The following is a 27,886-nucleotide window of genomic DNA, read 5'->3' on the forward strand; positions in this document are numbered from 1 at the left end:
TTTGAATCAGTCTATACTTCTTTTTCTCTTCAGGCTAGGTGCTCAGGAATAAGGAAAAATTATTCACGTTTCTTTCTATTTTCCCTTATTCTTGAGAACTTGCCTAAAGAGAAAAAGAAGTACAGTATAGACTGATTTAAAGTTTGAATAAAAAGCCCTAAGAATAAATATATTGACTTCAATAGGAATTGCATAAGAGATAAAATATGCCCAAGTAGCATTGTATATGATATGTATATATATATAAATATATATATATATATATATATATATATATATATATAATGTATGTATAATATATATAAAATATATATATATATATATATATATATATATATATATATATATATATATAATATATATATATATAAGGTACTTTAATGTTGCTGTATACCAAGTTTATCCGCTTTTCATTTTGTGTTCTCTTAGAGCCGTCCATCCGAGCGTGGTTGTCGAGGAGAGCGTGAGTGAGTCCTTGGTCGAAAGGTTTTCCAAATGCCCCGCAGCATCAGGTCCCGAGCGCCGTCTGTGTACGGTGACGCTGCAGAAGAAAGATGGTTCCCTGGGAGTCATGATTGCTGAGGGCATCGACCATGGTATATATATCCAAGCTATATCACCTGGAGGACCAGCCGACGAACAAGGTCTCCTCAAACCCGGTAAAGAATATGAAGATTTATTTGTTGAATGTGTGTATGTAATCAAGTATTTATATATATATATATATATATATATATATATATATATATATATATATATATATATATATAGGAGTATATATATATGTATTATAATGACGTGCCTCCTTTTTGTGGTTGTACTGTGTGTTTCTCACGAACACAATATACGTACAGAAGCTGCATTTATCAGTTATTTGCGTTTTATTGTAATTGAATTTGGGGTTTAGAAGCACCATAACTGCCTTTATTTGCGAAAAATCGAGTATCAACCCTGCATAAACGTATCCTGCATTTGTACGCGCATATTAATCCAGTTTTAAAGCCTTTTATTTATTTTCAGAATTTTATATTCACATTTAAAACTTTTCATAATCCATAATTAATCCCATTTTAATGTTTCCTAATCTTCTCTTGGTAAATGTCATGAATTTCATTAGAAATGACTTGTCAGGAGGACCTTTTGCCTGTTTATAAATTCTTCATGATTATGCAGAAGGCAAATTGGGATTAATAGAGTAAGCTATTAATCCTGGAGCGTACATTGATGTCATAAGATAACCTAATTTCGGTTTCTTAATGGTAACTCAGTAGCAGAACTATATGCTCCCAGCACGTTGTTAGGGGGAGTTTTGAATTTTAAGTATTCATATTCATCACACTGTAGATCTCCATTTTGCTTTGACGGAGTTCATTGACTTTGTAATAAATTCGTTGCCGTTGTGGAGTATGTTGCATTTTATTAACACGGGCTGCTGAGATTATATTTTGATCTGTTTTATTGTTCAAAGTGTTATTAAACTTTTAGATAGTTTATGCTCCTGGATCAAGAACCCTTTAATCTCCAAATTATTTGCAACAAAATCGTTCCGTACTAACTCCTTTTAATCACACACACGCAATTTTGTTCCAAGTCACTTTATAATGACTGCTATTGCTGTGGTAGTAAGCAGTACTATTTGGACAAGGTGTTGGGATAATTAAGAGCCACTTCGTAATCCAGAACATTCGTCAGTGTGTGGCAGTACTGTATTCCCTTGCTGTTATATGAGTTGGAAGAGTATGGCAATAAAGTTCTATGATTGCTATTGGGAAATAGTAATACAGCTTCCTTGGATAACTGTTGCCCTAGAAATTGTGAAGGGGTTGGGATACTAATACTATGAGTAAAAATGCAGAAGAGCGCCAGTTTGAGGGCTTTGAACTTATTGTTGTGAAGGGATGCACCCATTAAATTAATGGAAACCAGTGGGAATCACGCGCCTTGATAAAACATCTGACAGCTCAGTACGGTGTGGGAGACGTTAAATGGCCGGGGGCATAGTGCCCTAGCGCTATACACTAATGTAGAAAATAAGTCGGTGTAAATACGGTAAAGTAAGTCCTGGGGTTTGAATGTGTGTTGGTATGTTGAAGAACTGAAAAAATGTTTTATGATATTGAAAAGGCGAAGCTAGACTTTATAGCGCCTGGGGAGACGGATGTATTGGATCATGAGAGACAAGAATGGTTGCATCGGGGATGGTTGAGAGATCAGGACAATAGAGGGGGTGCCTCGAATTTGTAACAGGAAGACTGGATTGGGAAAAGAAAATGTGTAAGTTCTAGGAGTGTTTAAATAAAGTTGAGTGTGATACAGAAAGTTGTGGCAGTAAGTTTGTTATGGTCTATGAATGGAAAAAGAGAGTGAAACAAAGGAAAGGCTCTTGGAGAATCTGAATCTATGCTTGATATGGAGTATGATTTAGAAAGCAACATTCATAAAGATACTTTAGTCAGAGAACTTGGTGAGGAAAGGTTTTTGTGGGAGAGCAAGTTGAAGGATGCTATGATGACAAGAGGATTGGTTAAAGCAAAAGTAGGAAATAATGCATTGATAAAGTAAATGTGCAAAATAGGATTAAATGTATAAATCAGACAAATGAGTATGAGGAGAAAAACTGAGGTGGTTATTTAAGAAAAAGTGGGTCACCAGTTGACAGGAACGTCTTGCAGATGTAACCTGTGAGAAGGAACAAGGTAATTATTTGAGATGTACTTGTATTATAGGTGTAGGAGAGGGTAGATAAGCTAGTTGAGAAGCAAGTAGAGAGGAAAAGGAGAGGAAAACAGGGAAGTAATGAAAAAGAAATTATACTGAAGGAAAGGGAAGAATTAATGTCTTGCCTTCCATAGAAACCTTGTAACGTGGATGGTAATTAAATGAAATTATCTCTACTTTCTTTGATTCCGTTGTTTTTAGAATGAGTAACTTATCCGTATTGAAATTAAAACAATAAGTTCAAGAGTTTTTCTGCCTTTGTTTGTATTATGTATGTATGTATGTATGTATGTATGTATATATATATACTGTATAATATATATATATATATATATATATATATATATATATATATATATATATATATATATGTATGTATTTATATATTATATATAATATATATATATATATATCTATATATATATATATATATATATATATATATATATATGTGTGTGTGTGTGTGTGTGTGTATACAGTATACTTATATCAGTGTAGTTGTCGAGTCCACATCATCCAAGCCCAAGGCCAATTCCAAATCCACTCCATCCGAGTCCAAGACCAGTCTGTCCGAGTCCAGGTCAAACCTTAGATTCAGTAGTTAAATTTGTGTTTGAGTTGACACCGCTCATTCAGAACCCGGTCAGTGAATCATTACTTTTACGAAATTCCAGCAGTAAAGCCAAGCACTGGGGTACTTTCATCCATTCAGCATTTAGGGAGGGGAAAAGAGGGAGTTGGAGTAGTTGGAAAGCAAGATGAAGAGATCCAGAAAATTAAGGAAGACGTACATTGTTCTAAAGGTCGAACTTTGAGAAAACTCTACACTTGGTTTATGTAGTAATAATCAGAGAGTTGGGACAGCAAGGTTGAAGTAAGGAAAGGGAAATGGAGGTAAAGTAAAAGGCTAAAAAGTGGGTGCAGCTAGAGGCCGAAGGGATGCTGCAAACGCCCTTTGATAATGCCTACAGTGCATCATGTGAGGTGCACTGACGGAAATATTTCCCTGCTTGGAGAGTCCAGTTAATAATCTGTGAAGAGATTATGCTCAGATAATCAAGTGGGATTAACAAAGACAACAATGATTTTATCATATCTTTATTGAAACGTTTCAGACGATGTTTAACAAGATTTTACAACAAACATAAGTATACATTGGTTCTTTGTTTTTTAAATCATACATGTGTCAGGAGTGAGACATGCTCACTTGGTATAAGAGGTATGTTGAGGCATTTTGACTGAAACTTGCGTGACTGTAAAGCTGAAGTTCGTTGGCGACTATTCATACTAATCCATAGTGAGTTAATGGAATTACTATAAATCTGAATTCCGTGAATTGAACTTTGATGCTTTTAGTCACGTAATTTACATACTAACATTATCCCGAACGTATAACTACCTAAACTTAATAAACAGTGTTAATGTTATAAAAGTAAAGTTTTGTTTCAAGTGCGTTTAAAGCAATCGGCGACTCTCATCATTATTTGCGTCCTTCTCACGTAAATTTTACTTTAACAGATCTTAAAAAGTTTTATTTTTTTTTAAATATATTTTCGACGTGTTTTGAATAGGTTATATTTGGAATATTATATCCAGATTCAGAGGGAAGCACTGTCAATGGCTTCGGTCCTGGTCGTTTCGGCCGTAAGTCACTTTAGGCCGTAACATGCAAAACAATGTAAGACGTTATGTTTATGGTATTTACCGTTATGTTTATGGTATTTACCATTATTATTTCATGTTTTACGTACATCCCCAAGGGGCTGGTACTGAACACGGCGCCCATTTTGTACGTAAACGTGCTTACGGCCTAAATGACTTACGGCCGAAACGACCCGAATACAATGGCTTTCTTTTTATATTTTTAAGAAATTTGCCATTCTTAGCATGCTTTCAAGTAAAGTTGGTACTCCGTGTTATAGGGAATAGAAAAATATGTGTTGACTTGTTAAAAAAATCAATAACTGCCCTTGTGTTTGAAAAATAAGAGGTAGAATCTAGAAATTAGACTGTTCATTAATTTGAGAACCAGAAAGAGCCTGTTAATGAGGATGGAATTCCAAAACGATTGGTTGTAGGGCCTGCGTAAGAGTAACCGGCTGTTCCCCCTTGATCTTTACTAGGATTTTGACCCTGATCTAAACCGTGACCTTGTGTTGGACCTTGGTGCTGATTTTGATTCTGGCTCTGGCCTTGGCTCTGGCTTTGATTTTGTTGTTGGTTTTGATTTTGACTTTGTTGCTGACTTTGGGTTTGCTGTTGATTTTGATTTTGACTTTGCTGTTGACTTTGGCTTTGGGTTTGCTGTTGATTTTGACTTTGTACTTGGGTCTGTGTTTGAATTTGCTGTTGATTCTGAACCGATGTTTGTTGCTGACTCTGAGTTTGGGTTTGCTGTTGATTTTGACCCAGCTGCTGTTGCTGTGCCTGGTCTGGGTAATTTTGATCTTTACTTGGATACAGGTCTTGGAATGGGCTATCAGAACTTGGCCATAAATTTTGATTATTAGAGGGTGGGCGTGCTGCTGGGAATTGATTTGGCAGATTCTGATTAGAGGCAGGTCCCAAAGGCTTTACAGTCAGGTGTGTGGGAAGTTGAATGTTAGGAAACACAGGAGGTTTCAAGTTTGGTTGTGAAATTGGAGGTTGGAGAGGATTTTGTTGTGAGAATAGAGGTGGCCGTGTAACCTCTTGTGGTAAAATTTGGCCTGGGAAGAAAGGTTGATGTGGGGCATTTGGTTCGGTAGTTTCCTGAATTAAGCTGGGTTTCAGGAAGGAAGGATTTTGTGGTTTCAGGGGAAAAGTAGGCTGTTGTTGGGGAATTTTCTGTGGTTCATTTGGTTGGGAGGGCAAAGGCTTTGATGCAGGAGGAAGTACTTCAGGCAATGGCAATAAAGAATTTTGTGGTAAGCTTGGCTTAGAGAAAGAAGGTTGTTGTGGTGAAGGAGGCTTTTGAGGGGTTATCTGTGAAATTGGGGGTTGCTGTGGAATCTTTTGTGGTTCAGTTGGTAGGGATGATGAGGTATTTGAAGGTAGTTGTGGTATTATAGGTTGTGGTAATGAAGGTTGTGGTAAGTTTGGCTGAGGGATAGGCGTTTGTGGAGTTACATAAGAAATTGCAGGCTTTTGTGGGATCTGTGGTGGTTTGGTTGGTTGGAATGGTGAAGGATTAGGAATTAGTTGGGGGATTTCAGGTTGTGTTAAACCTGGTTGTGAGGGAAATTGTTGCTGAGGTAAATTAGGTGGTTGTGGTGGTAAAGGTTGGTGTGGTGTTTCAGGTTGGGGGAAGTTTGACTGGGAAGGAGGGGGTTGTGGAGTTATCTGTGAAATTTGAGGTTGTTGTGGATTCTGTGGTGGTCTAGTTGGGTAGGAAGGTGAAGGATTTGGTATTACTTGGGGTGCTTCTGGAGTGGGTAATAGAGGCTGCTGTGGAAAGTTTGACTGGGAGGTAGATGGCTGCTGTGGTAAAGTTTGTTGTGGGAAAGATGGCTGCTGTGGAGATATCTGTGAAACTGGAGGTTTTTGTGGGATCTGCTGTAGCTCACTTGGTAGGGATGGTGAAGTAGGTGGTAGTTGAACAGGTTCAGGTTGTGGCAGTAAAGGTGACTCGGGTATTTCTGGCTGTGGTAATATGGGTTGTGGAGATGTCTGGGATGTTGAAGGTGGTTGTGAAATCTGTTGGGGTTGAGTTGGATAGGGATTTAAAGGATTCTGTTGTAGGGGTATTTCAGGCTTTGGTAATAATGGTTGTTGTGGTACGTTTGGTGTGGAGGAAGAAGGTTGTAGCGGTAAGTTTGTTTGGGAGAAAGATGGCAGTTGTGGAGGTATCCATGAAGCTGCAGGATGTTGTGGAATATGCTGTGGTTCACTTGGTAGGGTTGGTGCAGTAGGTAATAGCTGGGGAATTCCAGGCTTTGGTAATGAAGACTGTTGTGGTAAGTTTGGCTGAGGGAATGGAGGTTGTTGTGGAGTTATCTGTGAAATTGGGGGTTGTTGTGGAATCTGTTGTTGCCCAGTTGGGTAGAATTGTGATGGACTTTGTCCTAGGGGTATTTCAGGCTTTGGCAATAAAGCTGGCAAGTTTGGTTGGTTGGAAGGAGGCTGTTGTGGTAAATTTGGCTGGGAGAAAGGTGGCTGTTGGGGTAAATTTGTTTGGGAGAAAGGTGGCGGTTGCGGAATTATCTGTGAAACTGAAGGTTGCTGTGGTTCATTTGGCTGTGATGATTGAGGTTGTGGTAAATTAGGTTTTGAAGGCTGAAGTACTGATATGTCTGGCTGTACAAAAGGAGGTGGTTGTGAAATTTGTGGTGAGTCTGGTTTGGATAAAGAGGGTTGTTGTGGAGTCACTTGAGAAATTGGATATGGTTTTAAGGAAGGGTTTTGTGCAATTAGCTCAGGCAATTGTGGTGTGGGAAATGCAGGTGGTTTTGGTGAGTTAGGAAGTGAATTTGACGGTGCTTGTGGAATTTGCTGTTGTTCAGTTGGTTTGAAGTTTGGATATTGTGAAATTGCTAGTGATTCTGGCTGTGGTATTGCAGGAGGCTGACTCAGTTGTGGAATTGGAGACTGAGGTTGTTGCTGTGGTTGATTTTGTGTTGAAGATGGAGGCAGTGGACTTAACTGTGGTAACTGTGGTTGTAAGAATGGAGGCTTATTTGGAGTTAGATTTGAAGAATTTGGTGGTAAAACTGTAGGTACTTGTGTACTCAGTACAGGTTTACTTAGATTGGAATCTGAGGGGTGCGAAGTTTGCTGGGGTAGTGTTGGTTGTAATAATGGAGGTTGTGGAAAGGGTTGTGGTATGTTTGGTGGGAGATACAGGGGGGAGACTGTTGTTTGGGATGATGGGTTTGTGTCTGGAGTATTTGATGGATTAGCAGGTTGCGATTGCCCAAACACAGCTGTGAATGAATCTAGAGTATGTGATGGATTTGATGGATTGATTGAAGGGGGTTGGGGTTTTGTAATTGTACTAATGATTTGAGGACTGTGAAGAAGTTCTGGATTAGGCGTTAAGTAACCTGGGAGAGGCACTGCCACTTCAAGTCTCTGGGGTTGTGATTGATGTGTTTCTTCATTCTTAGATGTTAGAAACTGAGAGTTGAGTTGTTTTATTATAGTTTTATCTGAATTAAATTGTCTTAAAATTTCTGAATTGTGGTTGACATTGATAGTAGGATCACTTATGTGTGATTTAATATTAAGATTTGAAAGAGGATGTTCAGTTTTTCCAGAAAATATTATTGATTGTATTGATGTAGGTATTGCTGGGTCTGATGAGGACTTCAGTACCTGTAGCTGTAAGAGCTGATTTGTAATCACATCTGATTGAGACTCTTGATATTGTAATTGTGAATTTATTTCTTTGGGCTCTTTATCAAGCTCATCATCGTCTGTTATGTTAGGAAGCTGGTCATTATCGGTAAACAAAGAAGAGTCTGTAATTGCACTGGTGTATTGGGTCCTCTGTTTATGCTGAGATGGAAGTTGATTTGTTTCCCTAAACTGTGTAAACTGTAGTGGTTTTATGTCTTGGGAATTCAGTTGATCTATGTTCTCAAGTTCCTGTTGGCGATTAGATTCCCTTTGTTCAGTTGATATGTTTGTTGTTTGAATAAATTTTTTTGAGATATTCTCAGTCATGGCAGGAGTAGATTTGTGTGTCTCTTGATCTGAGGTTAAAAATAAGCTTTGTGGTTCCAAAATTTGTGAAGATGCGAGATTTGACTGAAATGTACTTTGTAAATGACTCTGGATATCCAATCCACTCACATTATCTTCAGTTGCATATTTTTCAGGTTGTGTGAAGGTGTCATGGTCATCAGTAGTAATTATCTGGCTTTGATGATTTTTTACATTTTGTAGGTGAGCATCTGATGGTTCACTTATTTCAAAATTAGATACTAGAATGTTATGCTGTTGTAATCCCTCAAAAATTTGCGAACCTGGCTCCAAAAATTCATCCGAATTACTCGCTTCAGATGTTGTTAGAATATCTGGATGTTGAATAGGTCCATTTTCTGTAATGAATACTGTCTCTTGAAAGTCAGGCTTTTGTCTTTCTACTAAAGAGTCTATACTTTGATTAGATAAGAAAAATTGTGGTTCCTGTGCGTGAATCAAGTCTGTGGTTTCTAATGAATGAGCATGATTTAATTTTGATACATGAAACTTTTCAGATATTGTTGGTGATGGATCCAGTAATTCTGAGGGAACAAGCATCTGTTTGCCCTCAAAGGGTGCAAATACTTGGGACTCCAATAAACTGAAAGTACTTTGCGTTTCTTGTGTGCCTGCTGAAGGATTGAAGACTTGGGTCTCTAAAACTTTATCATTATGGAGGCTGGGCTGCAGTCGTTCAGATTGAAACTGTGGGATTTTGTTTGTTGGAGGGCTTTGTATTTCCTCTCTGTCTGCTAATGAAGATATAAATTCATTGTCACTCTGCTGATTACTAGAGGTTTCAAGGCTTTGGGACTGTAACTCACGAGGTTCTTGTGAAGAATGAAACTCGGAGGTAACAGTGTTTGGTAGATTTTGTGTTCCCTGGTCATTACTAAAGGAAAATAGAAATTGTTCGTCACTTGGTGTAGTTGAGAGCTGTTGTTTTGAATACTCAAAAGTATTTAAGTCTGTTTGAGGCTCTTGGTTAAAGTGTGTATGTGTAATACTTAGTTTGGATGGAATTTGTGCCTCTTCCCCATTCGTTAATGTAGAGGGGGAGTTTTCATTATTCAACTCTTGGTGTTCCAAGAATTGAAAAGTATTGAAATTTAATTGTGGTTCTTGATCAAAGCCTAACTGATTTGGAATATGCTGAGGAAGATTTTGCATATCTTGTCCACTGATCTGGAGGAAAGAAAACTCTTCATCGTTCTCTGGGGTCAAGACTTGGGATTCTGAAAGCCTAAAAGAATTAGAACTTGTTGGACTATTTTGTTGGGACTGGAACTGAGGAATATCATGTTCAAGTAGAGGTTCATTCTTTTGAGCATCTCTTTTTAGGAAAGGAGAACTTTCTTGAAGAATGCCAGTCGAGAATTGTGATTTTGTGGATGTAAAAGTATGTAGAGCAGAAGGAACCTGTTGCTGAGAATTAGACTGAGAAATTATATGCTGAGGCAAATTCTGTGTGTTTTGTTCATTTGTCAAGGGGAAAGGGAATCTCCTGTCACTGGATGGAATCTTAAGTTCAGATTCCAAGAATATGTTATCATTCAAATCTGAATTAGACTCCACAGAAGGAAGACCAGAAATGGCTTGTGTAGGTGAACGTTGTGTTTTTTGCTTCTCTGTTAAGGAAAAAGGAAGCTGTGCATTACTAAAAGGCAGTTGAGTCTTGGGTAACACATTAAGTAACAGAGGGTTTTCTTCATTCTGTGCCGGACTGTTTGGCAGATTATCTAGTGAAAGTTTTAATTCTTGCTGCTGGAACGACTCAGGGTTTTTGGATGTTGAAATAAATGAGTCTTCGTTTTCGAATATCGTTAGGTCATTGTCTAACTCTCTTGACAAAGCATTTGTAAAAGTTTCTTGACCTGGGAAATTATCCAGGAAGACCTCGTTAACTACTTTTCCTGGTAAACGCACCTGTATGAAATAAAAATGTTTTGCATTACTGACAAAATATTCTGCTTTTGATGCATTACTGGGAGAGGGACAACTGATCACTTAAGTGTTAAGGGATTTTTAAATTTTATGATAAAAAGTACAATTTTAAGAATGAGAATGTGCATGTTGTTGTAAAATGGATTGCGCAGCTGGAATCTAATTAACTCAAATACTTTTTGGGTTCTGTGAAAATGAGAATGTCGATTCCTAAACCCTCAATTGATATTACACCTTAACTTTATCTTATTTTGTCATCTAAGCTTACCCTGAAATGGTCGACATCGCTTGATTCAGACGGAAGATTTGGTGGAGGGTTTTTACTCTCGAGTATCTTCGCTCGATACCCATTTTCATCAGCTGTATATCTGGAAAGCATATATGTATGTTTTTCGTGATATACCCGTAATGCAAATATGCAAGCCTTAACTTTATATTTTTAACGTAAGATGAATTACATGGTATTTACAACACAAAATATTTTAACGAGACAGTTTTGAAAAGGAAGAAATTTACCAAATTCCTTGGGTTTGCATGACTTTGGTGACTTAGTAATATGTATTTTGCAGTCCTATCTAGAGAAAAGTGTTGTTGGAATTTTCTATATTTGTACTGTAGTATTTCAAGTTTTAATACTGAAGGCAAAGCACGACTAATACCATAAGTTCTCTCTCTTTTCACTTTAAACTTTTTCTAAACTGATATAGTATATATATAACACTGTATTGTACTTACGCGACAGTCATGTAAATTCCATCCGGTCTCTTGTAAGAGTACTGTCCAATAAGTGGACCATTTTTTTGCTGTTCTTCTTCTCTTGTGGTAAATACGGAAGATCCCACGTTGCCGATGCTGTATCTAAAGCGGTACGGCATCTGAGAAGTAAAAAGTCCTTATAGTGTTAAAAAAAAAAAGTAAGTTTAGGAAATAAGGAAAGGAGATGCGCTGATGATGAGATAATGTACTTAGCATTTCATTTTGTAGGTTTTTTGTGTCAGATAAAGTAATATTGTTTTTTGTGGAATTAAATTATACTGTTTTTCTTTATACTAACATTTTTTTGTATCCGTAATCGTTTTACGTTTGGCCAAGTCATTCAAAAGAAGGCCTCGTGCTTACCCCATACAAATGGGAAAAAGGCACGTTAAAAGACGAAGAAGAAGAAGAAGAAGGATGTGTTTGGCAGCAAATTCCTGCTTATGAAAGGTAGCATAATGTAATAATTTAAGATATCACTGTGGATTAACGAGTGCAGAGAATATAGCTTTAATGTTTTATATATGTCGGGTGCTTTGATATTACTTCATTATTTTATGAATTTCGTGGTCGATGACCATCAGCCACAAAGTTGTGAAGAGAAAAACGTGTTCTATACGTCAGACTTAAATCTTTTGTTAAATGGTAAGCAACTATACCAGTGGCTTAAATTCCTATTTTATTAAGATGTAAACTCTTACTGAATCTTACACTCTTCGTTTGTTCCCCTTCTTGGAGCGATTGATTTCATGGTAATTTGTTAATCAGTACCTTCAGTTTTATGTTAGATCATCCTTCTCCCCACCTTGCCTGCATTAACTGATCTGGCCATTGAACAGGTGAGGTGATTTGAATACCTCTACATAACATCCGCAACATTCATTTTGTCCAATTACATAGTCCCCAAATAGGTCATTTCAGCTCATTTTCTTCCCTTAACCTATTACCTCTAGAATATTTGTTTGACCCCTTGCCCATTGCCTGGTAACCTTCAGTATTGACCAGGCGAAAAGGGCATCCCCTCGTGAAGTGTTAAGGCCCCAGCGTTTTCAAATACTCTTCGATTTTTTTTTTCTTTTCCCCTTTTGGTTTCATGAAGATTATTCGGTTGGCTGTCTATGACACAAAATGCTCGAGAGTTTTGTGTAGCAGGCAACACCAAGATGAAACCTGGTATGTTGTTTCAGAGGTCACTAAAGTTATGTTGCCGACACTTTATAGACAACTTGTAGGAGTTCTTTTAACGTGCTTCTTGCTTTTCATTTTTCTCCTTCCCCGTACGTTCTCTTACTCTTCCTGCCATGTATTTTCTTTCTACCTGGATTCCTTAAAAGTAAATGGCCATGAACTTGACTACCATTATCGTTAAAATTTAATCGAAAATAAGCAAACTGCGTCTTTCCATAGAAGTTTAGTTATGATGATGAACTGTGATGGTATCGCAGGTTGACTTGGCATATTAGAATGTAGATGAATGTAAAATCGTATGTTAGAATCTCATATAGCCTGAAGAACGATTACATTGGCTTCGAAGTATTGACCGATTTCATAATTTTCCCGATTTGCGTCAATGATTATGTATAGTCGTAGAGAAATATTGAAAAAAGATTTAATATGGGTTTCTGTGTCATGTTTAGCATAATGTTACTTTTTTATGCCCATAGAAATTGTTAAAAGAATGTATAAACTTTGGAATAGGGGTCCTTACATTTTTAACCTATACTGAATTGAAATTTGGCAACTGATTTACGACTTGTTTTGGTTTTTAGTTGTATTATGAAATAAGTTTTTAAATATATGTAGACCAACAAGGGGTCAGTAATTTGTAGCACTAGTGGAAAGTCCCAAGTTAGCTTTTTTCTTGATAAGACTAGAGATGAAAAAATTATACCAGGGAATGCCGTTAAAAAATGTCAGTTTTTCTAAATGTTTAAAATTTTTACTTCGATGAAATATGTATAAATTCTTCAACTATTTTTTTTTAAAGGGATGCAGTTGTATTCCAAATATTTTTACAATCTTTAGTAAAGTTAGATCTTGGGACTGTTAAAATGCATTTTATTATATGTGTCTATAAGCCAGCATGTATGTGTAAAATTGTCAAATTGTTTTTATTACATTTGCTTCCGTATAGACAGTACTTTATGAGAAGATAGAGGCGGTAATTCACAGATATAAATGCCATAATGTTAAAATTACTTATGTTTCGTTTTGGAAGTATTGCTACAGTTGTGGCGGGAACCTCCAGTCTTATTACAATTGAATGGAATCATCATCATGTTTCATTATCATCTCAGGCATCATTGTTTTTATGCAGAGACATGGTTGAGGGAATATCATCTTCATATTTCCACAGAGAGTGAAAGTTCTCGAGCCTTGTCTCGAGATCCTCTTAAGTGCCCTAATGTGCTTACGAACTTCCGGATGTGGCGAGGGGGAAAATACAGCGAAAGGGATTCTCGACTGAGGGGAGAGCTCGAGGGGAAAGGGGACCTATGTGGTGCACTTGTTTGGAATCCTGTTGGAGTTTTTGTACGCGTGTTTTACTTGTTCAGCTTTTGTTCAACAAAGCATTCACGTTTTTCCGCTATTGAAGGAATAGTGCTACCGATAACAAAGAGCTCTGTTTATACACACACACACCTGAATATCTATACATAACTATATAAAATACTGTACTATATAAATAATGGGTATGTGTATAACATAATATATATATATATATATATATATATATATATATATAGAAACATATCTATAATTCAATAAACTAATTATTTCAATATATATATCACTGATAAAGACAGAGACAGCAAAAACAGAAAGGCGTTAACGAAAACGAATATAACAGTGAAATGACTAGTTCGGCAGGAACATTTGATCCCTAGGTGCTAGTCCTAAATTAACTCAAATCAGCTGTTGAAAACAGTGATGGACACCTACACTGTTTCCCTGTGTTGATATTAGCTCCTGCAGATGGGTCAAATGAATTTCGCAGTGTTTATTACTAGCCCCCAGGATCAAATGTCTCTCATTACTTTCTGTGAAGAGTGGAAAAAGTTATACAGTTTAAAGACTAAATAAATGTTCCCCAGAACCAGCATTAATAAAAGAAAGAGTTATGAAATATTGAAAGATCAAACTCCAGCATAGTTAAACATCGACCACTTGTTCCTACCCAGAGAGACTAGTACATATATATATATAATGTATATAAATATATGTGCAGGAATGGCGAAACAGTGTAGATGAAACTGTTTCGCCATGTTTAAAAAATATTAGCCCCTCAGGATCAAATGTTCCTAAGAGCATTTGATTCCCCCAGATAGTACTAATTCCATTTCCCCCAGAGTTTACATGTAAATCACTGGTTTTACTATTCCCTGTAACATTATATATATATATATATATATATATCCCTATTTATATATATATATAACATTATATATATATTATATATATATATATATATACACATATATATACACACACAGGGGTGTAACACGAGTTTATGCAAATGATTTGGAAATGAAAGAAGAGTAATTTCGAGCAAGAAAATGTTCTATAAACATACGCATTTTAAGGCTTCGTTGTTTGTCGGTGAGGGGAATTTTTAAATAGCCATCATCATTATCGCTGCTTTCATGCGATGGAGGTTGGCAGCGGGAAGTCGGAGTAGCCTGGGATGTCGGGGGAGGGGGGTGATGTGAATGAGGCAAGTGGATTGATAGTCTTTTAATTATGATTCTTTTTCTTGCAAGTTATCTAATTCCAACGATTAGCTAACAGCGGTAACGTATGGCTTTACGTATCAAGTAAGTAGTGTAAATGTTGCTGAGCAACATTCATTTCTGATCACTGAATTCTAGGACGCTATGTCCTGCCGCCTCGTCATGGAGTTGTTGAATCAGGAGTCATGACTAGGTCTACGTCGATGACTGGTGTCTGATGAATACTTTAGATGGAGAGGGAGAGATGTTTAAAAACATTTGAAATCTTTGATATGTGTCTAATGAATAAGCAAACCTGCCTTTGGTGAAGGGAGATTCAATTAAGCTTACTTTTTGTTTTATCTGTGTCTAATGAATACAACTGATAGGGAGGGAAAGGGATTCAATGATGCATGCACTTTTTTTTTCTTCAAATGAGTACTTTATTCACATCGGCCTGATCGTTCCATCCTCCTTCTGGCACTCCTAACAACCCAGGCTTTACTCCGAACCTCTGGTTTTAACCACCATCGCATGGAGACAGAGCCATTGATAACGGTTATTTTAAAATTCCCTTCACCAACAAACGAAGCTTTAAAACGCAAATGTTTATAGAACAATTTCTGCTAAAAATTACTTTTTCTTTCATTTCCCAAAATATTTGCATAAACTCACACCATATATATATATGCATATATATATATATATATATATATATATATATATATATATATATACACCTGTATATATGAGTCCTTGTGTGTTATCGGTAGCATTCTCTCCTACGAAGCAGGAGGAACTAGGTTGGAATCATGGGCAAAGACGGATGGATGAATGCCTATTCTCTGTTAAAAACCCATTGTTTCAATGAATTGGATACCTGGTAGTTATTCGGTTTGGTGGGCTGCAGCCGGTTGGGAATCAGCATGGCCCATAAACGGTGAATTAAAAGCCGTGCTGAGAACTTGAAACCTGACATTTTCTAAATTCACCTCCCCCCTCCATACACTCACCCTAATTATTGGAGAAGGTGTATAGTGGGAAAATAAAAAGTGATTAGGTTTACATATAGCCCTTGTTTTTCTGTTGACCTAAAAGGTGAATTAGACGCCTGGGACTTATTTGGCCGTGATACATCATAGTCAGGGTGGGTAAGAACATGGGGCTAGCAGCCTCACCCAAGAATATTTCCTGAGAACCAGAAAGTAAACATCTACCTTGGGTCACGTCGTGTGAAGGAGGTGTAAAAATGAAAAATGTCTATATTGCTGTTGTTTTAACAGCTTCACTAAATTATATATACTAAATGTATGTATATATATATATATATATATATATATATATATATATATATATATATATATATATATTATATACATATATGTATCTATATCTATATATAATATATATATATATATATATATATATATATATATATATATATATATATAACATATATATATGTATATATTCATTGTGTGAGCAACTTGTTTATTTACTTATTAATTATGATGGTATGCATTTCTATATATTGTTTTTCACTTGACGTGATCAAATTATGAAAAGGAGAATAATCCACGATGGTCAAAATTGAGGTGAAGTGTATTTCATGTAAAGTGTTGCTTCTTTGTTGCATATATAATGGGGATTGAATCATGAGTACTTGAAAAGGATACTCGAGATCTGTATTGTGTAAGAAAAAAAGACGATTCTAATGTTTCGAACTAAATAATTATCAGTAAATCTGAAAGAAGTTTGCTCTCAGTATATAGAATCCTTTGGCCATACTCGTTTAGAAGACACTGACTTCTCAGTTTTCGACTTCCTCAAGTTTTTATTGCCTTCCGCATCGTCTCCCTTCAAAATGGTATTCGGCCAGAGGTCATTTCATCAATTCACAACCCCTCACGCAGTTCACTGTAGGTTTTACTAGGAGTTCTTTGCATCGTCTACTGTGCAACCCCCATTCCTTTTACTGTACCTCCATTCATATACTGTCATCCATCTTACTTTCCACCCTATCCTAACAATTGATTCATAGTGCAACTGCGAGGTTTTCCTCCTATTACACCTTTCAAACCTCTTACTCTCAATTTTTCTTTGAGAGCTGAATGACCTCATAGGTCCCAGCGCCTGGCCTTCCGGCCTAAATTGTATATTCTATCAGTATCAATTCACAAACACAGTACCTACCGGTAAAAGCACGATGGTTGGCTTAGCTGGCTCTAGGCCAGAGGGCACGTCGCAGCATTCTTCTCCTCCCGGGGCAGAGGGTTGGACTTCGATTGTCGGGGGTGGCCTCGGCGGGATGATTTGCTGAGAGAAGGGTGGGCTCGGGAAGGTGGGTGGAGCTGCCGTTGGCGGAATGGCTGGTTGGCTGACGACGGTAGTTACTGTTGGAGGGGACACATTGGCAGGCGGTGGAGAGGGCGAGCTATGCGTGGGTGGTTCATAAAGACCTGGAACTGAGGAGAATCTATTAGCTCTCTCTCTCTCTCTCTCTCTCTCTCTCTCTCTCTCTCTCTGCCAGAAATATAGCTAACTTAACTGGTTACTGTACAAGTTAATAGTAACTAGAATGCTGTTTACCTCACGATTGCGATTGACACCGTGAATATTGACATGTCATATTTTGATGTCTTATGCATCTGTAAGGTGGATGGTTTGGAATAAGTGCAACATATCACATTGAAACAAAAATCAAGTTGGATCATTAATTTGTCCTTCTTGAGTGTTTTCTTTTTGTGTCACTGCCCCAGATAGCGATGTTACTTTTCGGGTGCTGTTATTTTGGTAAAACAGGGAGCAATAAATTAATCATACCCGAGAAGTTGATGGAAATACAAGTGAGATGCTGTGATAGTGCGACTGAGTGGCTGACCGGTTTTTAAGGCATGTCTGAATGAGGGAAATATCCCAAGGAATGGGTAGAGGAGTGATTGTTCCTATGTGGAAAGGTAAAGATGTTAGTGGCAGTTATAAGAATTAGAGGGCACAATGTTATTTAGTATACTAGGGAAGGTGTATAGTGGGATTTTTTATATAGAGAGTAAGATTGATAAACAGAAGATTTAAGACGGGAAGAAGGGCTGATAACAGAAGATTTGAGAGGGGAAGAAGAGCTGATAACAGAAGATTTGAAAGGAGAAGAAGAGCAGATAACAAGATTTGATAGAGGAAGAGAGTTGGTAACAGAAGATTTGAGAGGGAAGAAAAGCTCACAACAGAAGATTTGAGATGGGAAAAAAAGCTAATAACTGAAAGATTTGAGAGGGGAAGAAGAGCTGATAACAGAACATTTGAGAGGGGAAGAAGAGTTGATAACAGACGATTTGAAAGGAGAAGAGCAGATAACAAGAAGATTTAATAGAGGAAGAAGAGTTAATAACAGAAGATTTGAGAGGGGAAGAAAAGCTGATAACAGAAGATTTAAGAAGGGAAGAAGAGCTGATAACAGAAGATTTGAGAGGGGAAAAAGAGCTGATAACAGAAGATTTGAGAGGAGAAAAAGAGCTGATAACAAGAAGATTTGATAGGAAGAAAAGATAATAGAAGATTTGAAAGGGGAAGAAGAGCTGATAACAGAAGATTTGAAGAGGAAAAGAGCGGATAACAAGAAGATTTGATAGGAAGAAGAATAATAGAAGATTTGAAGGGAAGAAGAGCTGATAACAGAAGATTTGAGAGGGGAAGAAGAGCTGATAACAGAAGATTTGATAGGGGAAGAAGAGCTGATAACAGAAGATTTGAGAGGAGAAGAAGAGCTGATAACAAGAAGATTTGATAGGGAAGAAGAGCTGATAATAGAAAGATTTGAAAAAAGAAGAGCTGATAACAGAAGATTTGAGAGAAAAGAGCGGATAACAAGAAGATTTGATAGAGGAAGAAGAGCTGATAATAGAAGATTTGAAAGGGGAAGAAGAGCTGATAACAGAAGATTTGAGAGGAGAAGAAGAGCTGATAACAAGAAGATTTGATAGAGGAAGAAGAGCTGATAATAGAAGATTTGAAAGGGGAAGAAGAGCTGATAACAGAAGATTTGAGAGGAGAAGAGAAAGGAAGCTGCTAAAAGAAGATTGATAGAGAGGAAGAGCTGATAATAGAAGATTTGAAAGGGAAGAAAAAGCTGATAACAAGAAGATTTGAGAGGGAGAAGAAGAGCTGATACAGAAGATTTGATAGAGGAAAGAAGACCTGATAACAGAAGATTTGAGGGAGAAGAAAGAGCTGATAACAGATGATTTGAGAGGAGGAGGAAGGCTGATAACAGAAGATTTGATAAGGAAGAAAAAGAGCTGATAATAGAAGATTTGAAAGGGAAGAAGGAGCTGATAACATAATATATGAGAGGAGAAGAAGAGAGTTGATAACAAGAAGATTTGAGTAGGAGAAGAAGAGCTGATAACAAGAAGATTTGGTAGGGAAGAAGAGCTGATAACAGAAAATTTGAGAGGAGAAGAAGAGCTGATAACAGAAGATTTGAGAGGAGGAGAAGAGCTGATAACAAGAAGATTTGATAGAGGAAGAAGAGCTGATAATAGAAGATTTGAAAGGGGAAGAAGAGCTAATAACATAAGATATGAGAGGAGAAGAAGAGTGAAGATTTGATAGAGGAAGAAGAGCTGATAATAGAAGATTTGAAAGGGGAAGAAGAGCTGATAACATAAGATATGAGAGGAGAAGAAGAGTTGATAACAAGAAGATTTGGTAGGGGAAGAAGAGCTGATAACAAGAAGATTTGGTAGGGGAAGAAGAGCTGATAACAGAAGATTTGAGAGGAGAAGAAGAGCTGATAACAGAAGATTTGAGAGGAGAAGAAGAGCTGATGACAAGAAAATTTGATAGGGGAAGAAGAGCTGATAACAGAAGATTTGAGAGGAGAAGAAGAGCTGATAACAGAGAAGATTTGAGAGGAGAAGAAGAGCTGATGACAAGAAAATTTGATAGGGAAGAAGCTGATAACAAAAAGATTTGAGGAGAAGAATAATTGATAATAGAAGATTTGAGAAGGGAAGAAGAGCTGATAACAGAAGATTTGAGAGGGGAAGAAGAGCTGATAACAGAAGATTTGAGGGGAGAAGAATAATTGATAACAGAAGATTTGAGAAGGGAAGAAGAGCTGATAACAGACGATTTGAGAGGGGAAAAAGAGCTGATAACAGAAAATTTGAGAGGGGAAGAAGAGCTGATAACAGAAGATTTGAGAGGAGAAGAAGAGCTGACAACAAGAAGATTTGATAGGGGAAGAAGAGCTGATAACAGAGGATTTGAGAGGGGAAGAAGAGCTGATAACAGAAGATTTTAGAGGGGAAGAAGAGCTGATAACAAAAGATTTGATAAAGGAAGAAGAGCTGATAACAGAAAATTTGAGAGGAGAGGAATAGCTGATAACAGACGATTTGAGAGGGGAAGAAGAACTGATAACAGAAGATTTGAGGGGAAGAAGGATAACAGAAGATTTGAGAGGAAGAAGAGCTGATAACAGAAGATTTGAGAGGAGAAAAAGAGGTGATAACAATAAGATTTGAAAGGGAAGAGCTGATAACAGAAGATTTGAAAGGGGAAGAAGAGCTGATAACAGAAGATTTGAGAGGAGAAGAGGAGCTGATAACAAGATTTGAGAGTGGAAGAAGAGCTGATAACAGAAGATTTGAAAGGGGAAGAAGAGCTGATAACAGAAGATTTGAGAGGAGAAGAAGAGCTGATAACAGAAGATTTGAGAGGAGAAAAAGAGGTGATAACAATAAGATTTGAAAGGGGAAGAAGAGCTGATAACAGAAGATTTGAGAGGAGAAGAAGAGCTGATAACAGAAGATTTGATAGAAGAGGAGCTGATAACAGAAGATTTGAGGGGAGAAGAAGGGCTGATAACAGAAGATTTGAAAGGGGAAGAAGAACTGATAACAAGATTTTAGAGGGGAAGAAGAGCTGATAACAGAGGATTTGAGAGGAGAAGAAGAGCTGATAACAGTAAAAGATTTGAGAGGAGAAGAAGAGCTGATAAGAGGATTTGAGAGGAGAAGAAGAGTTGATAACAAGAAGATTTGGGAGGGGAAGAAGAGCTGATAAGAGAAGATTTGAGGGGAGAAGAAGAGCTGATAACAAGAAGATTTGGGAGGGGAAGAAGAGCTGATAAGAGAAGATTTGAGGGAGAAGAAGAGCTGATAACAAGAAAGATTTGAGAGGCGAAGGAGAGCTGATAACGGAAGATTTGAGAGGAGAAGAAGAACTGATAACTGAAGATTTGAGAGGGGAAGAAAGCTGATAACAGAAGATTTGAGAGGAGGAGAAGAGCTGATAACAAGAAGATTTGAGAGAGGAAGAAGACCTGATAACAGAAGATTTGAGAGAAGAAGAGCTGATAACAAGAAGATTTGAGAGGGGAAGAAGAGCTGAACACAGAAGATTTGAGAGGAGAAGAAGAGCTGATAACAAGAAGACTTGAGAGGGGAAGAAGAGCAAAAGTTCAGACAAGAGGAGAGTATTTGGGTCAAGACTTTGTTATTCAGAAATTATTTGAGAAGTTTGAAACTAAAAGAAAAATAAATCGACCTAGAAAATGCATGTGATAAAATCTATAGAGGCAGCGCTGTAAATGTTGAGAATGTAGGGCATAGAAAGTAAATCATTGAGACTGATTAAAAATCTTTTGATGGAAGCGAAGCTTTTGTTAGATTATATACCTGAGAGTGATTGTTTTGATGTAAAAAAGGATCTGAGACAAAGTTGTGTTATGTCTCCATGGCTCTTTTATATCTTTATGGATGGAGGGAAGCGAAAAGTAAGAGAAAGGTCATTAGAAGTAGGTGGATGTTAGGTACCAAAATGGTTCGTGAATGGAGTGTAGAATGTTGATGTTTGCAGATGATACAGTACTGACTGGCTACAGTGACGAAGATGGCATAAACTGGCAAAAGCGTTAGAAAATGCTTGAAAGAAGAGCAAAAGGAGGCTAAATGGAAACCTCGAAGATAGGACAGTGAATGTTTATGAGTGGCGGAAAAGGATAGAAACAGTTGATTACTCCGGTTTTTTTGGTCTATACATAATGGATGTCGGTGGGTGAGAGAAGAGGTGAATCACAGACTAGGTAAATCCAGGAAGGTCGCAAGGTATGTGGAAATTGACCTGCCTAAGGAAGCAAAGATTGCAATATAATGAAGGGATTGTCGAGCCAACGCTCCGTAATGGAAGTGAAATGTGGATGATGAATGAGAGTAAAAAAACAAAAATTGGACTTGCTGAGTTGGAATGCTTGTGTAGTTATGTAGAGGTCTATAGAAGGTTAGCATAGATAAAATGGTGGGTCAGAGCATTTTCAGCGATTTTTTCGTGGACATGGGGAAGGATTGAATGACGATAGGTTGGTGAAAAGATTGTTAGGAGGGAGGGTGAGAGAAGACCCAGAAAGGGTTGAAGAGATGTTCGTGTGTGGAATCAACTTTGATAAAGCCATGCATTGTTAGTCAGTGATGTTTTTGCATTGAGACTCCATCTTAATATATATATATATATATAATATATATATATATATATATATATATATATATTATAATTATAATATATAATATATATATACATAATATATATATATATATATATATATATATATATATATATATATATATATATATATATATATATATATATATATATATATATATATATAGTTTGATCAAACTAATGCCATCTTTTGCTCTGAAAAGCGTCAACAGAGGATTAAGAGAAAAGAGTGGGTCTACGTTTAAATGCTTTCTGGTTTACAGTATTATGGATAATTTCTAATATTTAAACACTGTTCACGCTTAGGACTGTTTATTTTCTAATGTGCTCTGATGATAACGACAGTAATACGAGTAATGTGTTGAAACTCTGACAGCCAGTATAAATGTGAAGTACATGATAAAACTTACCCATCAACCGTTACCATTTAACATTCTAACCAATGTTTTTGGAATGAAACAACCTAAGTCAGCGCCCTTCAAATTGTATATTACATCTCAGAATAAAGTAGGTTGATTGCTGCCTTTTGTTAAACTTGATTTTATTAATTATAACCTCTTGAAATGCTAAGCCCCCCCCCCTCCCCATTGCAGTTTTGTCAGTGTTTGATGTTTCATGTAGACACACTTCCCAAATGTTATGAATGCTTGGGAAATGTAGGTTATAGTATCTGAGATTTGACATTGAGGGAAAGACAGTTAATTTCGTACGGGGGAGGTTTTGCGCGGTCCGATTCGTTATGGTATTCATTACCTCCACATTCAGCAGTGGAGTAGGTGTGCTAGATCTGTCTCTCTCTCCTTTTGCCTCTTTTACTCTCTCCCGCTCCAGATGCATTGGGCCATCCAAATGATAGCCTTGAATGATTTCATTAATGTTCCCTGTATGGTGATTATGTGTTCATTTCAAACTTAGTAACCACCCAGTGACATTTAAATTCAATTCTTAGGGTTTCTTGTTGACGCTCGATCCTTGTCTTATTAATAGTGACACTGCTCTGTGAAGTATTTTAGTGGATTATAAAGACACATCTATATATGCACATGCATAAACTGTCATCATGGGAACACTGTTGTAGTAATCTAGTTGGGTGTTAAGTAAGAAAAATTGTGTGGGAAGTGTTAAAGAAATTCACAGACTAAAGTTTTGATGATCTGATGGTTAGTTGAGCCGTTAAAGGACGCCGGGCACATAACTTTTTTCGGAAGAATGGTGTTAGTATGACTTTTTTACGAAGTACCACAGGAAAATTATAATACTCTTTCTAAATGATAGAATTAATTATATATACCTGATGGAACAGGAATGGGAGGTGGCAGATATTGGAGGTCTAATTTAGCCGGTATAGCACTCGCTGTCCATATTGATAATGTCAACACAAAAGTCTGAAACTGAAAACATAGAAGAAATATATTAGTAACGTTAATAACATTTTTTATATAAAATTGTAAGCCAGATTCCGTTGTTATTCTGCTTAGATTTTAAATTATTGTCTTTGTCTGTGACAAACGTGGGTGATAATTATTCCAAGAAATGCAAATTAAGGGACTCAAATGGAAACTTAATATGGTGAATAAATCATTTTTCAAAATGGAGAGTTTAAAATTGTGCATAAGCGGTGTTAGTTTTCAAGATTCAAGATGATTTCATAGACACTTGACAAAAGAGAAGAGATACATTGAAATTCCAGGAGCAATAATTGAATTTCATTTTAGGTATAATATTTTTTTTATTTTAAACATTCATTTGCTGCCGTTTGTTTGCATCGTAAATTGTATGTTCGTAAATTTGTCCAAATGTAAAACTACTGATACCCTACGGTTTAAGTTACTTTTTCACTCCATTCATACCTGAGTTAGCCACTTGGAGTTCACGAACTGTATTTATTTTTGTCCAAGATGGAAATAGTAAGGGACTTGCTAATATTGACTACGGTTTCAGTTTTGTCTGGAACGACGAGTACCATCAAGTAAGTTGATTATGTTTGTGTAATCTTTATTATCTTGACAGGCGGTGAGGAACTATAATGACTTCATTATGATTTTTATTAAGAATCCATCGGAGGGAAACATGATTCTCAAGAGGAAGATTTATTACTGGCAAAGCTTTCCATTACTAACAAAATAGGATTTTCATGATCGAAAACAGATAAAAATAGATAAAATATGAAAAAATGAGACTAAAATAATAAGTTACTTTTAAGTTAGGTGTGAGGCTGTTATTTTTCTATATCAGTAACGTTGGATAGGATGAACCTTCCTTGTTTGACTTTGGTGTCTTTAATTGGTTATCAAGTGAGTAAACATAATAGCAAAATCTGATCACGAAAACCTTCCAAATGTTAAGAATTCTTTATTTTCCCACCTAAAATAATACACAGGCTCTCAGTGATTACAAATCTAAGACTTGGTTGGCTTGGCCATCAGATACCCTGTTCTTCCTTTTAAGCCAAAGTGCTCAGGTGCCCCAGTTTTCACAGATTGTGAGATAAAAAGTAACTTATACTGTTCTCCTTGGATGTGAAAATTACTTTAAATCTGTCTGAATTCCAGGTGGGATGCATTTAAATCGTTGCTTTTCTGCTCCTAGAAATCACAGCTACAACAAAAAGTAAATTTTTTATTTGTTTTTGTCTCACTTTGTGCATGTTTTGAAACCGTTCTATTTCCATGTCGTGAGAGTTGCTAGGGAAACAAAAAATGTTGGTGTAAATTTTTTTTTTAAGTTACTCATCTTGGATTGTAGGTAAGAATTCTATTGGAATTCCATGCCTAAATCAGTAAATGTAGATTATCTAATTATGTTAAAAGCATGAATAAAATTGATTTGTTGCGGTTTGGTTATACTTCTATCTTTAGTACCATGAACAACAATTTTGTAATTTTTGTAGAAAGCACTTTTTTTACAAACTCTCAAACTTATCAGTAAAAGTAATCAAGCATTTGGAAAGCAGCGATTTTACTGTTAGAATGTATATGAATTTATTTGCGTAAGTAATTTGTACATAATAACCAAGTACCTAGTTTCGATGTAACATCCTTACGTAATGTTCCTGTTCATGAAACGAGAGATCGTCTTTGATCCTTCACATAGATATGATAATGCTATCAGGAACATTTTAAAAGGGATGGCAAAAGTGACGGAAATTACGTGTGGAAGATAATCGTTTTCTGTTTGACTAATCTTACTGTCAAACTGCAGTGTTCGCCAGGGAATTGCCATTTGCAGCGCTTATGCCAAATATATTTCGTAGTCACCTTTGAGAAATAATGGCTGTTTGACTGTCCGTATGAACTTACGATGGTAATATATCGTAAGCAGGTAGGCTCAGACAGGATGCCTGTAACAGCAAACACTCAAGTATAAAACATGTCATGGAGAAAGAAAACAATTTATGATTCGGGTTACAAATATCGCTAGATCGCAGCGAAAATACTTCTCATTCATTTTTTAGCAAATTTATAAAGTAATTATATAAAATTTAAGTCACTTTTACTTGAAAATTGGGTTTCTTTTGTACTTCAGGAAAGCGGATTTCGAAAGGTAAGCGGATTTCCTGAACGGTTAGTCCATAACATAAAGAAGTCTTAACAGAATGGCATCATAACTTTATTGAGGTAGGTTTACCGTGTCAGAAAAATAAACTTTTTATTTTTATTTACCGTATGTAAAGGGACCAAGTTGTGATTGTTGAAGAACCAGAATGATATAAAATAACTAAATTATCACAATTTCGTTGTTAGAATAGTAATGAAAAATAATTTTAACGTTAAGAATTCCTGAATCTGTAAGACAAATCCCCACTTCCTTTAAGTGTGGTGCAGTCAGTTTTAAAAAGTGATGTATGTAGCGTAATTATCTTTGGCCATTCCAAGTTAATGATTTCATCTGACTATTTAGGCATCTCAGCGAGAACCGTTGTTGCTGTGGCCGAGCCAACCGGGTGTGTTATAGGTGATATATTTGAGACGGAAAGTCAGGTAGGAAACGGGAAAATGTTAGTTTTAGAGAATTCTAGTGATCAGAAATAAAATGCCAGTTTAATTACATTCAATTTAAAAACGGTCTTTAGACATGAAAGGGTCATCCTGTGCATTATTATAGGTATAAAGCTTTATATTGACTATTGTGTAATATTTTTTCATTCCCATTGCTTTTGATTTGTATGTACTTTGGCTCATTTATGTTTCTTATCATTATTATTACTATTATTTTAGAACCATCTGATCATAAAAATCTAATGTATCTTGATAGTCTTGCACAGTAATTACTTATCCATTAGGCCATTGATAAGTCTCTGTCATCTCTGAATCAAACCCAAATGGCAAAGTTTCGAATCCTGGACAAGGCAGATGTACGTATCATATATGATTTCCTTTACGTGTAAGTTGTTCCCAGGGTAATGTGAATTCTATATTAATTGGTTGTTGTGGCTTAATAGTGAAAGTATATAAGTCATAAGTGAACTAGTAACAAAACAACACTCACACGCACCCACACCCACACACACGCGCGCGCACTTCCAGATAGTCACCACTTGGCGTTTGGCCTCATGAACTCTATACATGCTCGTTTGATACAGTTTCTGTTGGTTTATTCCTTTGTGTGTGTCTGTCAATTCATTTTCATTTCTTGTTCGAAAGGATATTATTCTTATGTTAAGATCTGTATTTCAAAGTTTTACTTTCATCCGTTGCCAGGATACGGGATTAAGGCCATTAATTCAGCGAAGTTAGGTAGGTAAATTAACCTGGTTTCCTGCGTGTAAAGGAATCTAATTAAATGACGCGTCGCTTTTACAGTAGTAAAATAGTATTATTTTTCCATCGGTTAGGAAATTGTTGGACGTTATCAGAGAATAATTGTGTATGAAAAGTCATGTTTCTGCCATATTAATGAAGTTTTAATTTTGAAAACTGAAATGAAATGTCTTGAGATATAGAGAATCACTGTAGTCACCCTTATTTTATATTGACTGATATTTTTTTTTTTTATTTAACACAGATTGATCCGTAAATCATGTCGACACCATTGCCTTACACTTTTATGTTAGGAAAATGCCTTTTCTAAAATAGCGTAAGTTGCAGTTAGCTGAACCTAATACCGTCAGTACTTACCGACTCCATGGAGGTGCAAAACAGGAGGGTTTAGTTCCCCTTGATTTATTCTTCCACTTGTTCCCTCTCCTTGGTGTTCTGCCGCGTCCTTGTACAAGCGAGAGTCGGGTCGTCAGAGCTCAAGCACAGCTTCCAGAGTACTAATAAGCCCTATCCCTTATCAGCCCACTTTTATATAACCGGGGGCGAGGTTAGGTCAAAGGGATTCGGCAGTAACCCTAAGAATGTTTGCGTAACCTCGTTTCCCCGCCTTCAGGAAGAGTTGGAGCAGAGGCGCTTGTTTTTGTTTTGTTCGAGTGGCGTTTTCACCTCTGGCGATGGACAGAGGGCACATCTCTTGTCTCTCTTGTAGGGATTTCCTATATTAATTTATGATAACAGAATTGGTCAGCCAAATAAAATAGCTCAATACATATATCATTAACTAAGATAAGAAGTTTATTATCTATATATATTTTCAAGAATAAGTCATTT

General features: G+C 36.6%; 2 protein-coding genes across 2 annotated transcripts in view; one reads left to right on the forward strand and one right to left on the reverse strand.

Annotated features, from left to right (window-relative positions):
• LOC136833424 (uncharacterized) overlaps nt 1-27,886 on the forward strand; it is a 1,156,799-nt gene that overhangs the window by 722,885 nt on the left and 406,028 nt on the right. Inside the window, 2 exon segments of the mRNA XM_067095568.1 lie at nt 430-437; nt 440-659. Of these exon segments, the coding sequence (XP_066951669.1) occupies nt 430-437; nt 440-659 (228 nt within the window).
• On the reverse strand, nt 3,801-27,566 carry LOC136833422 (uncharacterized). Its single transcript, XM_067095566.1, has 6 exons — nt 27,413-27,566; nt 23,587-23,686; nt 16,986-17,257; nt 11,062-11,201; nt 10,595-10,694; nt 3,801-10,308 (listed from the first exon to the last, which is right to left on the reverse strand). Exons 1-6 carry the CDS (start codon nt 27,419-27,421, stop codon nt 4,735-4,737), a joined length of 6,195 nt encoding a protein of 2,064 aa, XP_066951667.1. The 5' UTR covers nt 27,422-27,566; the 3' UTR covers nt 3,801-4,734.

The sequence above is a fragment of the Macrobrachium rosenbergii genome, chromosome 51, assembly GCF_040412425.1.
Source record: "Macrobrachium rosenbergii isolate ZJJX-2024 chromosome 51, ASM4041242v1, whole genome shotgun sequence".
Classification (NCBI taxonomy): domain Eukaryota; kingdom Metazoa; phylum Arthropoda; class Malacostraca; order Decapoda; family Palaemonidae; genus Macrobrachium; species Macrobrachium rosenbergii.

Excerpts from the sequence above, each read along its gene's own strand:
- LOC136833422 (XM_067095566.1), bottom strand. Across the intron at positions 11,202-16,985 it reads CAACCATCGTGCTTTTACCG|ATGCCGTACCGCTTTAGATA; the intron begins GTAGGTACTGTG and ends TTTACTTCTCAG. Across the intron at positions 10,695-11,061 it reads GGAATTTACATGACTGTCGC|ATATACAGCTGATGAAAATG; the intron begins GTAAGTACAATA and ends TATGCTTTCCAG.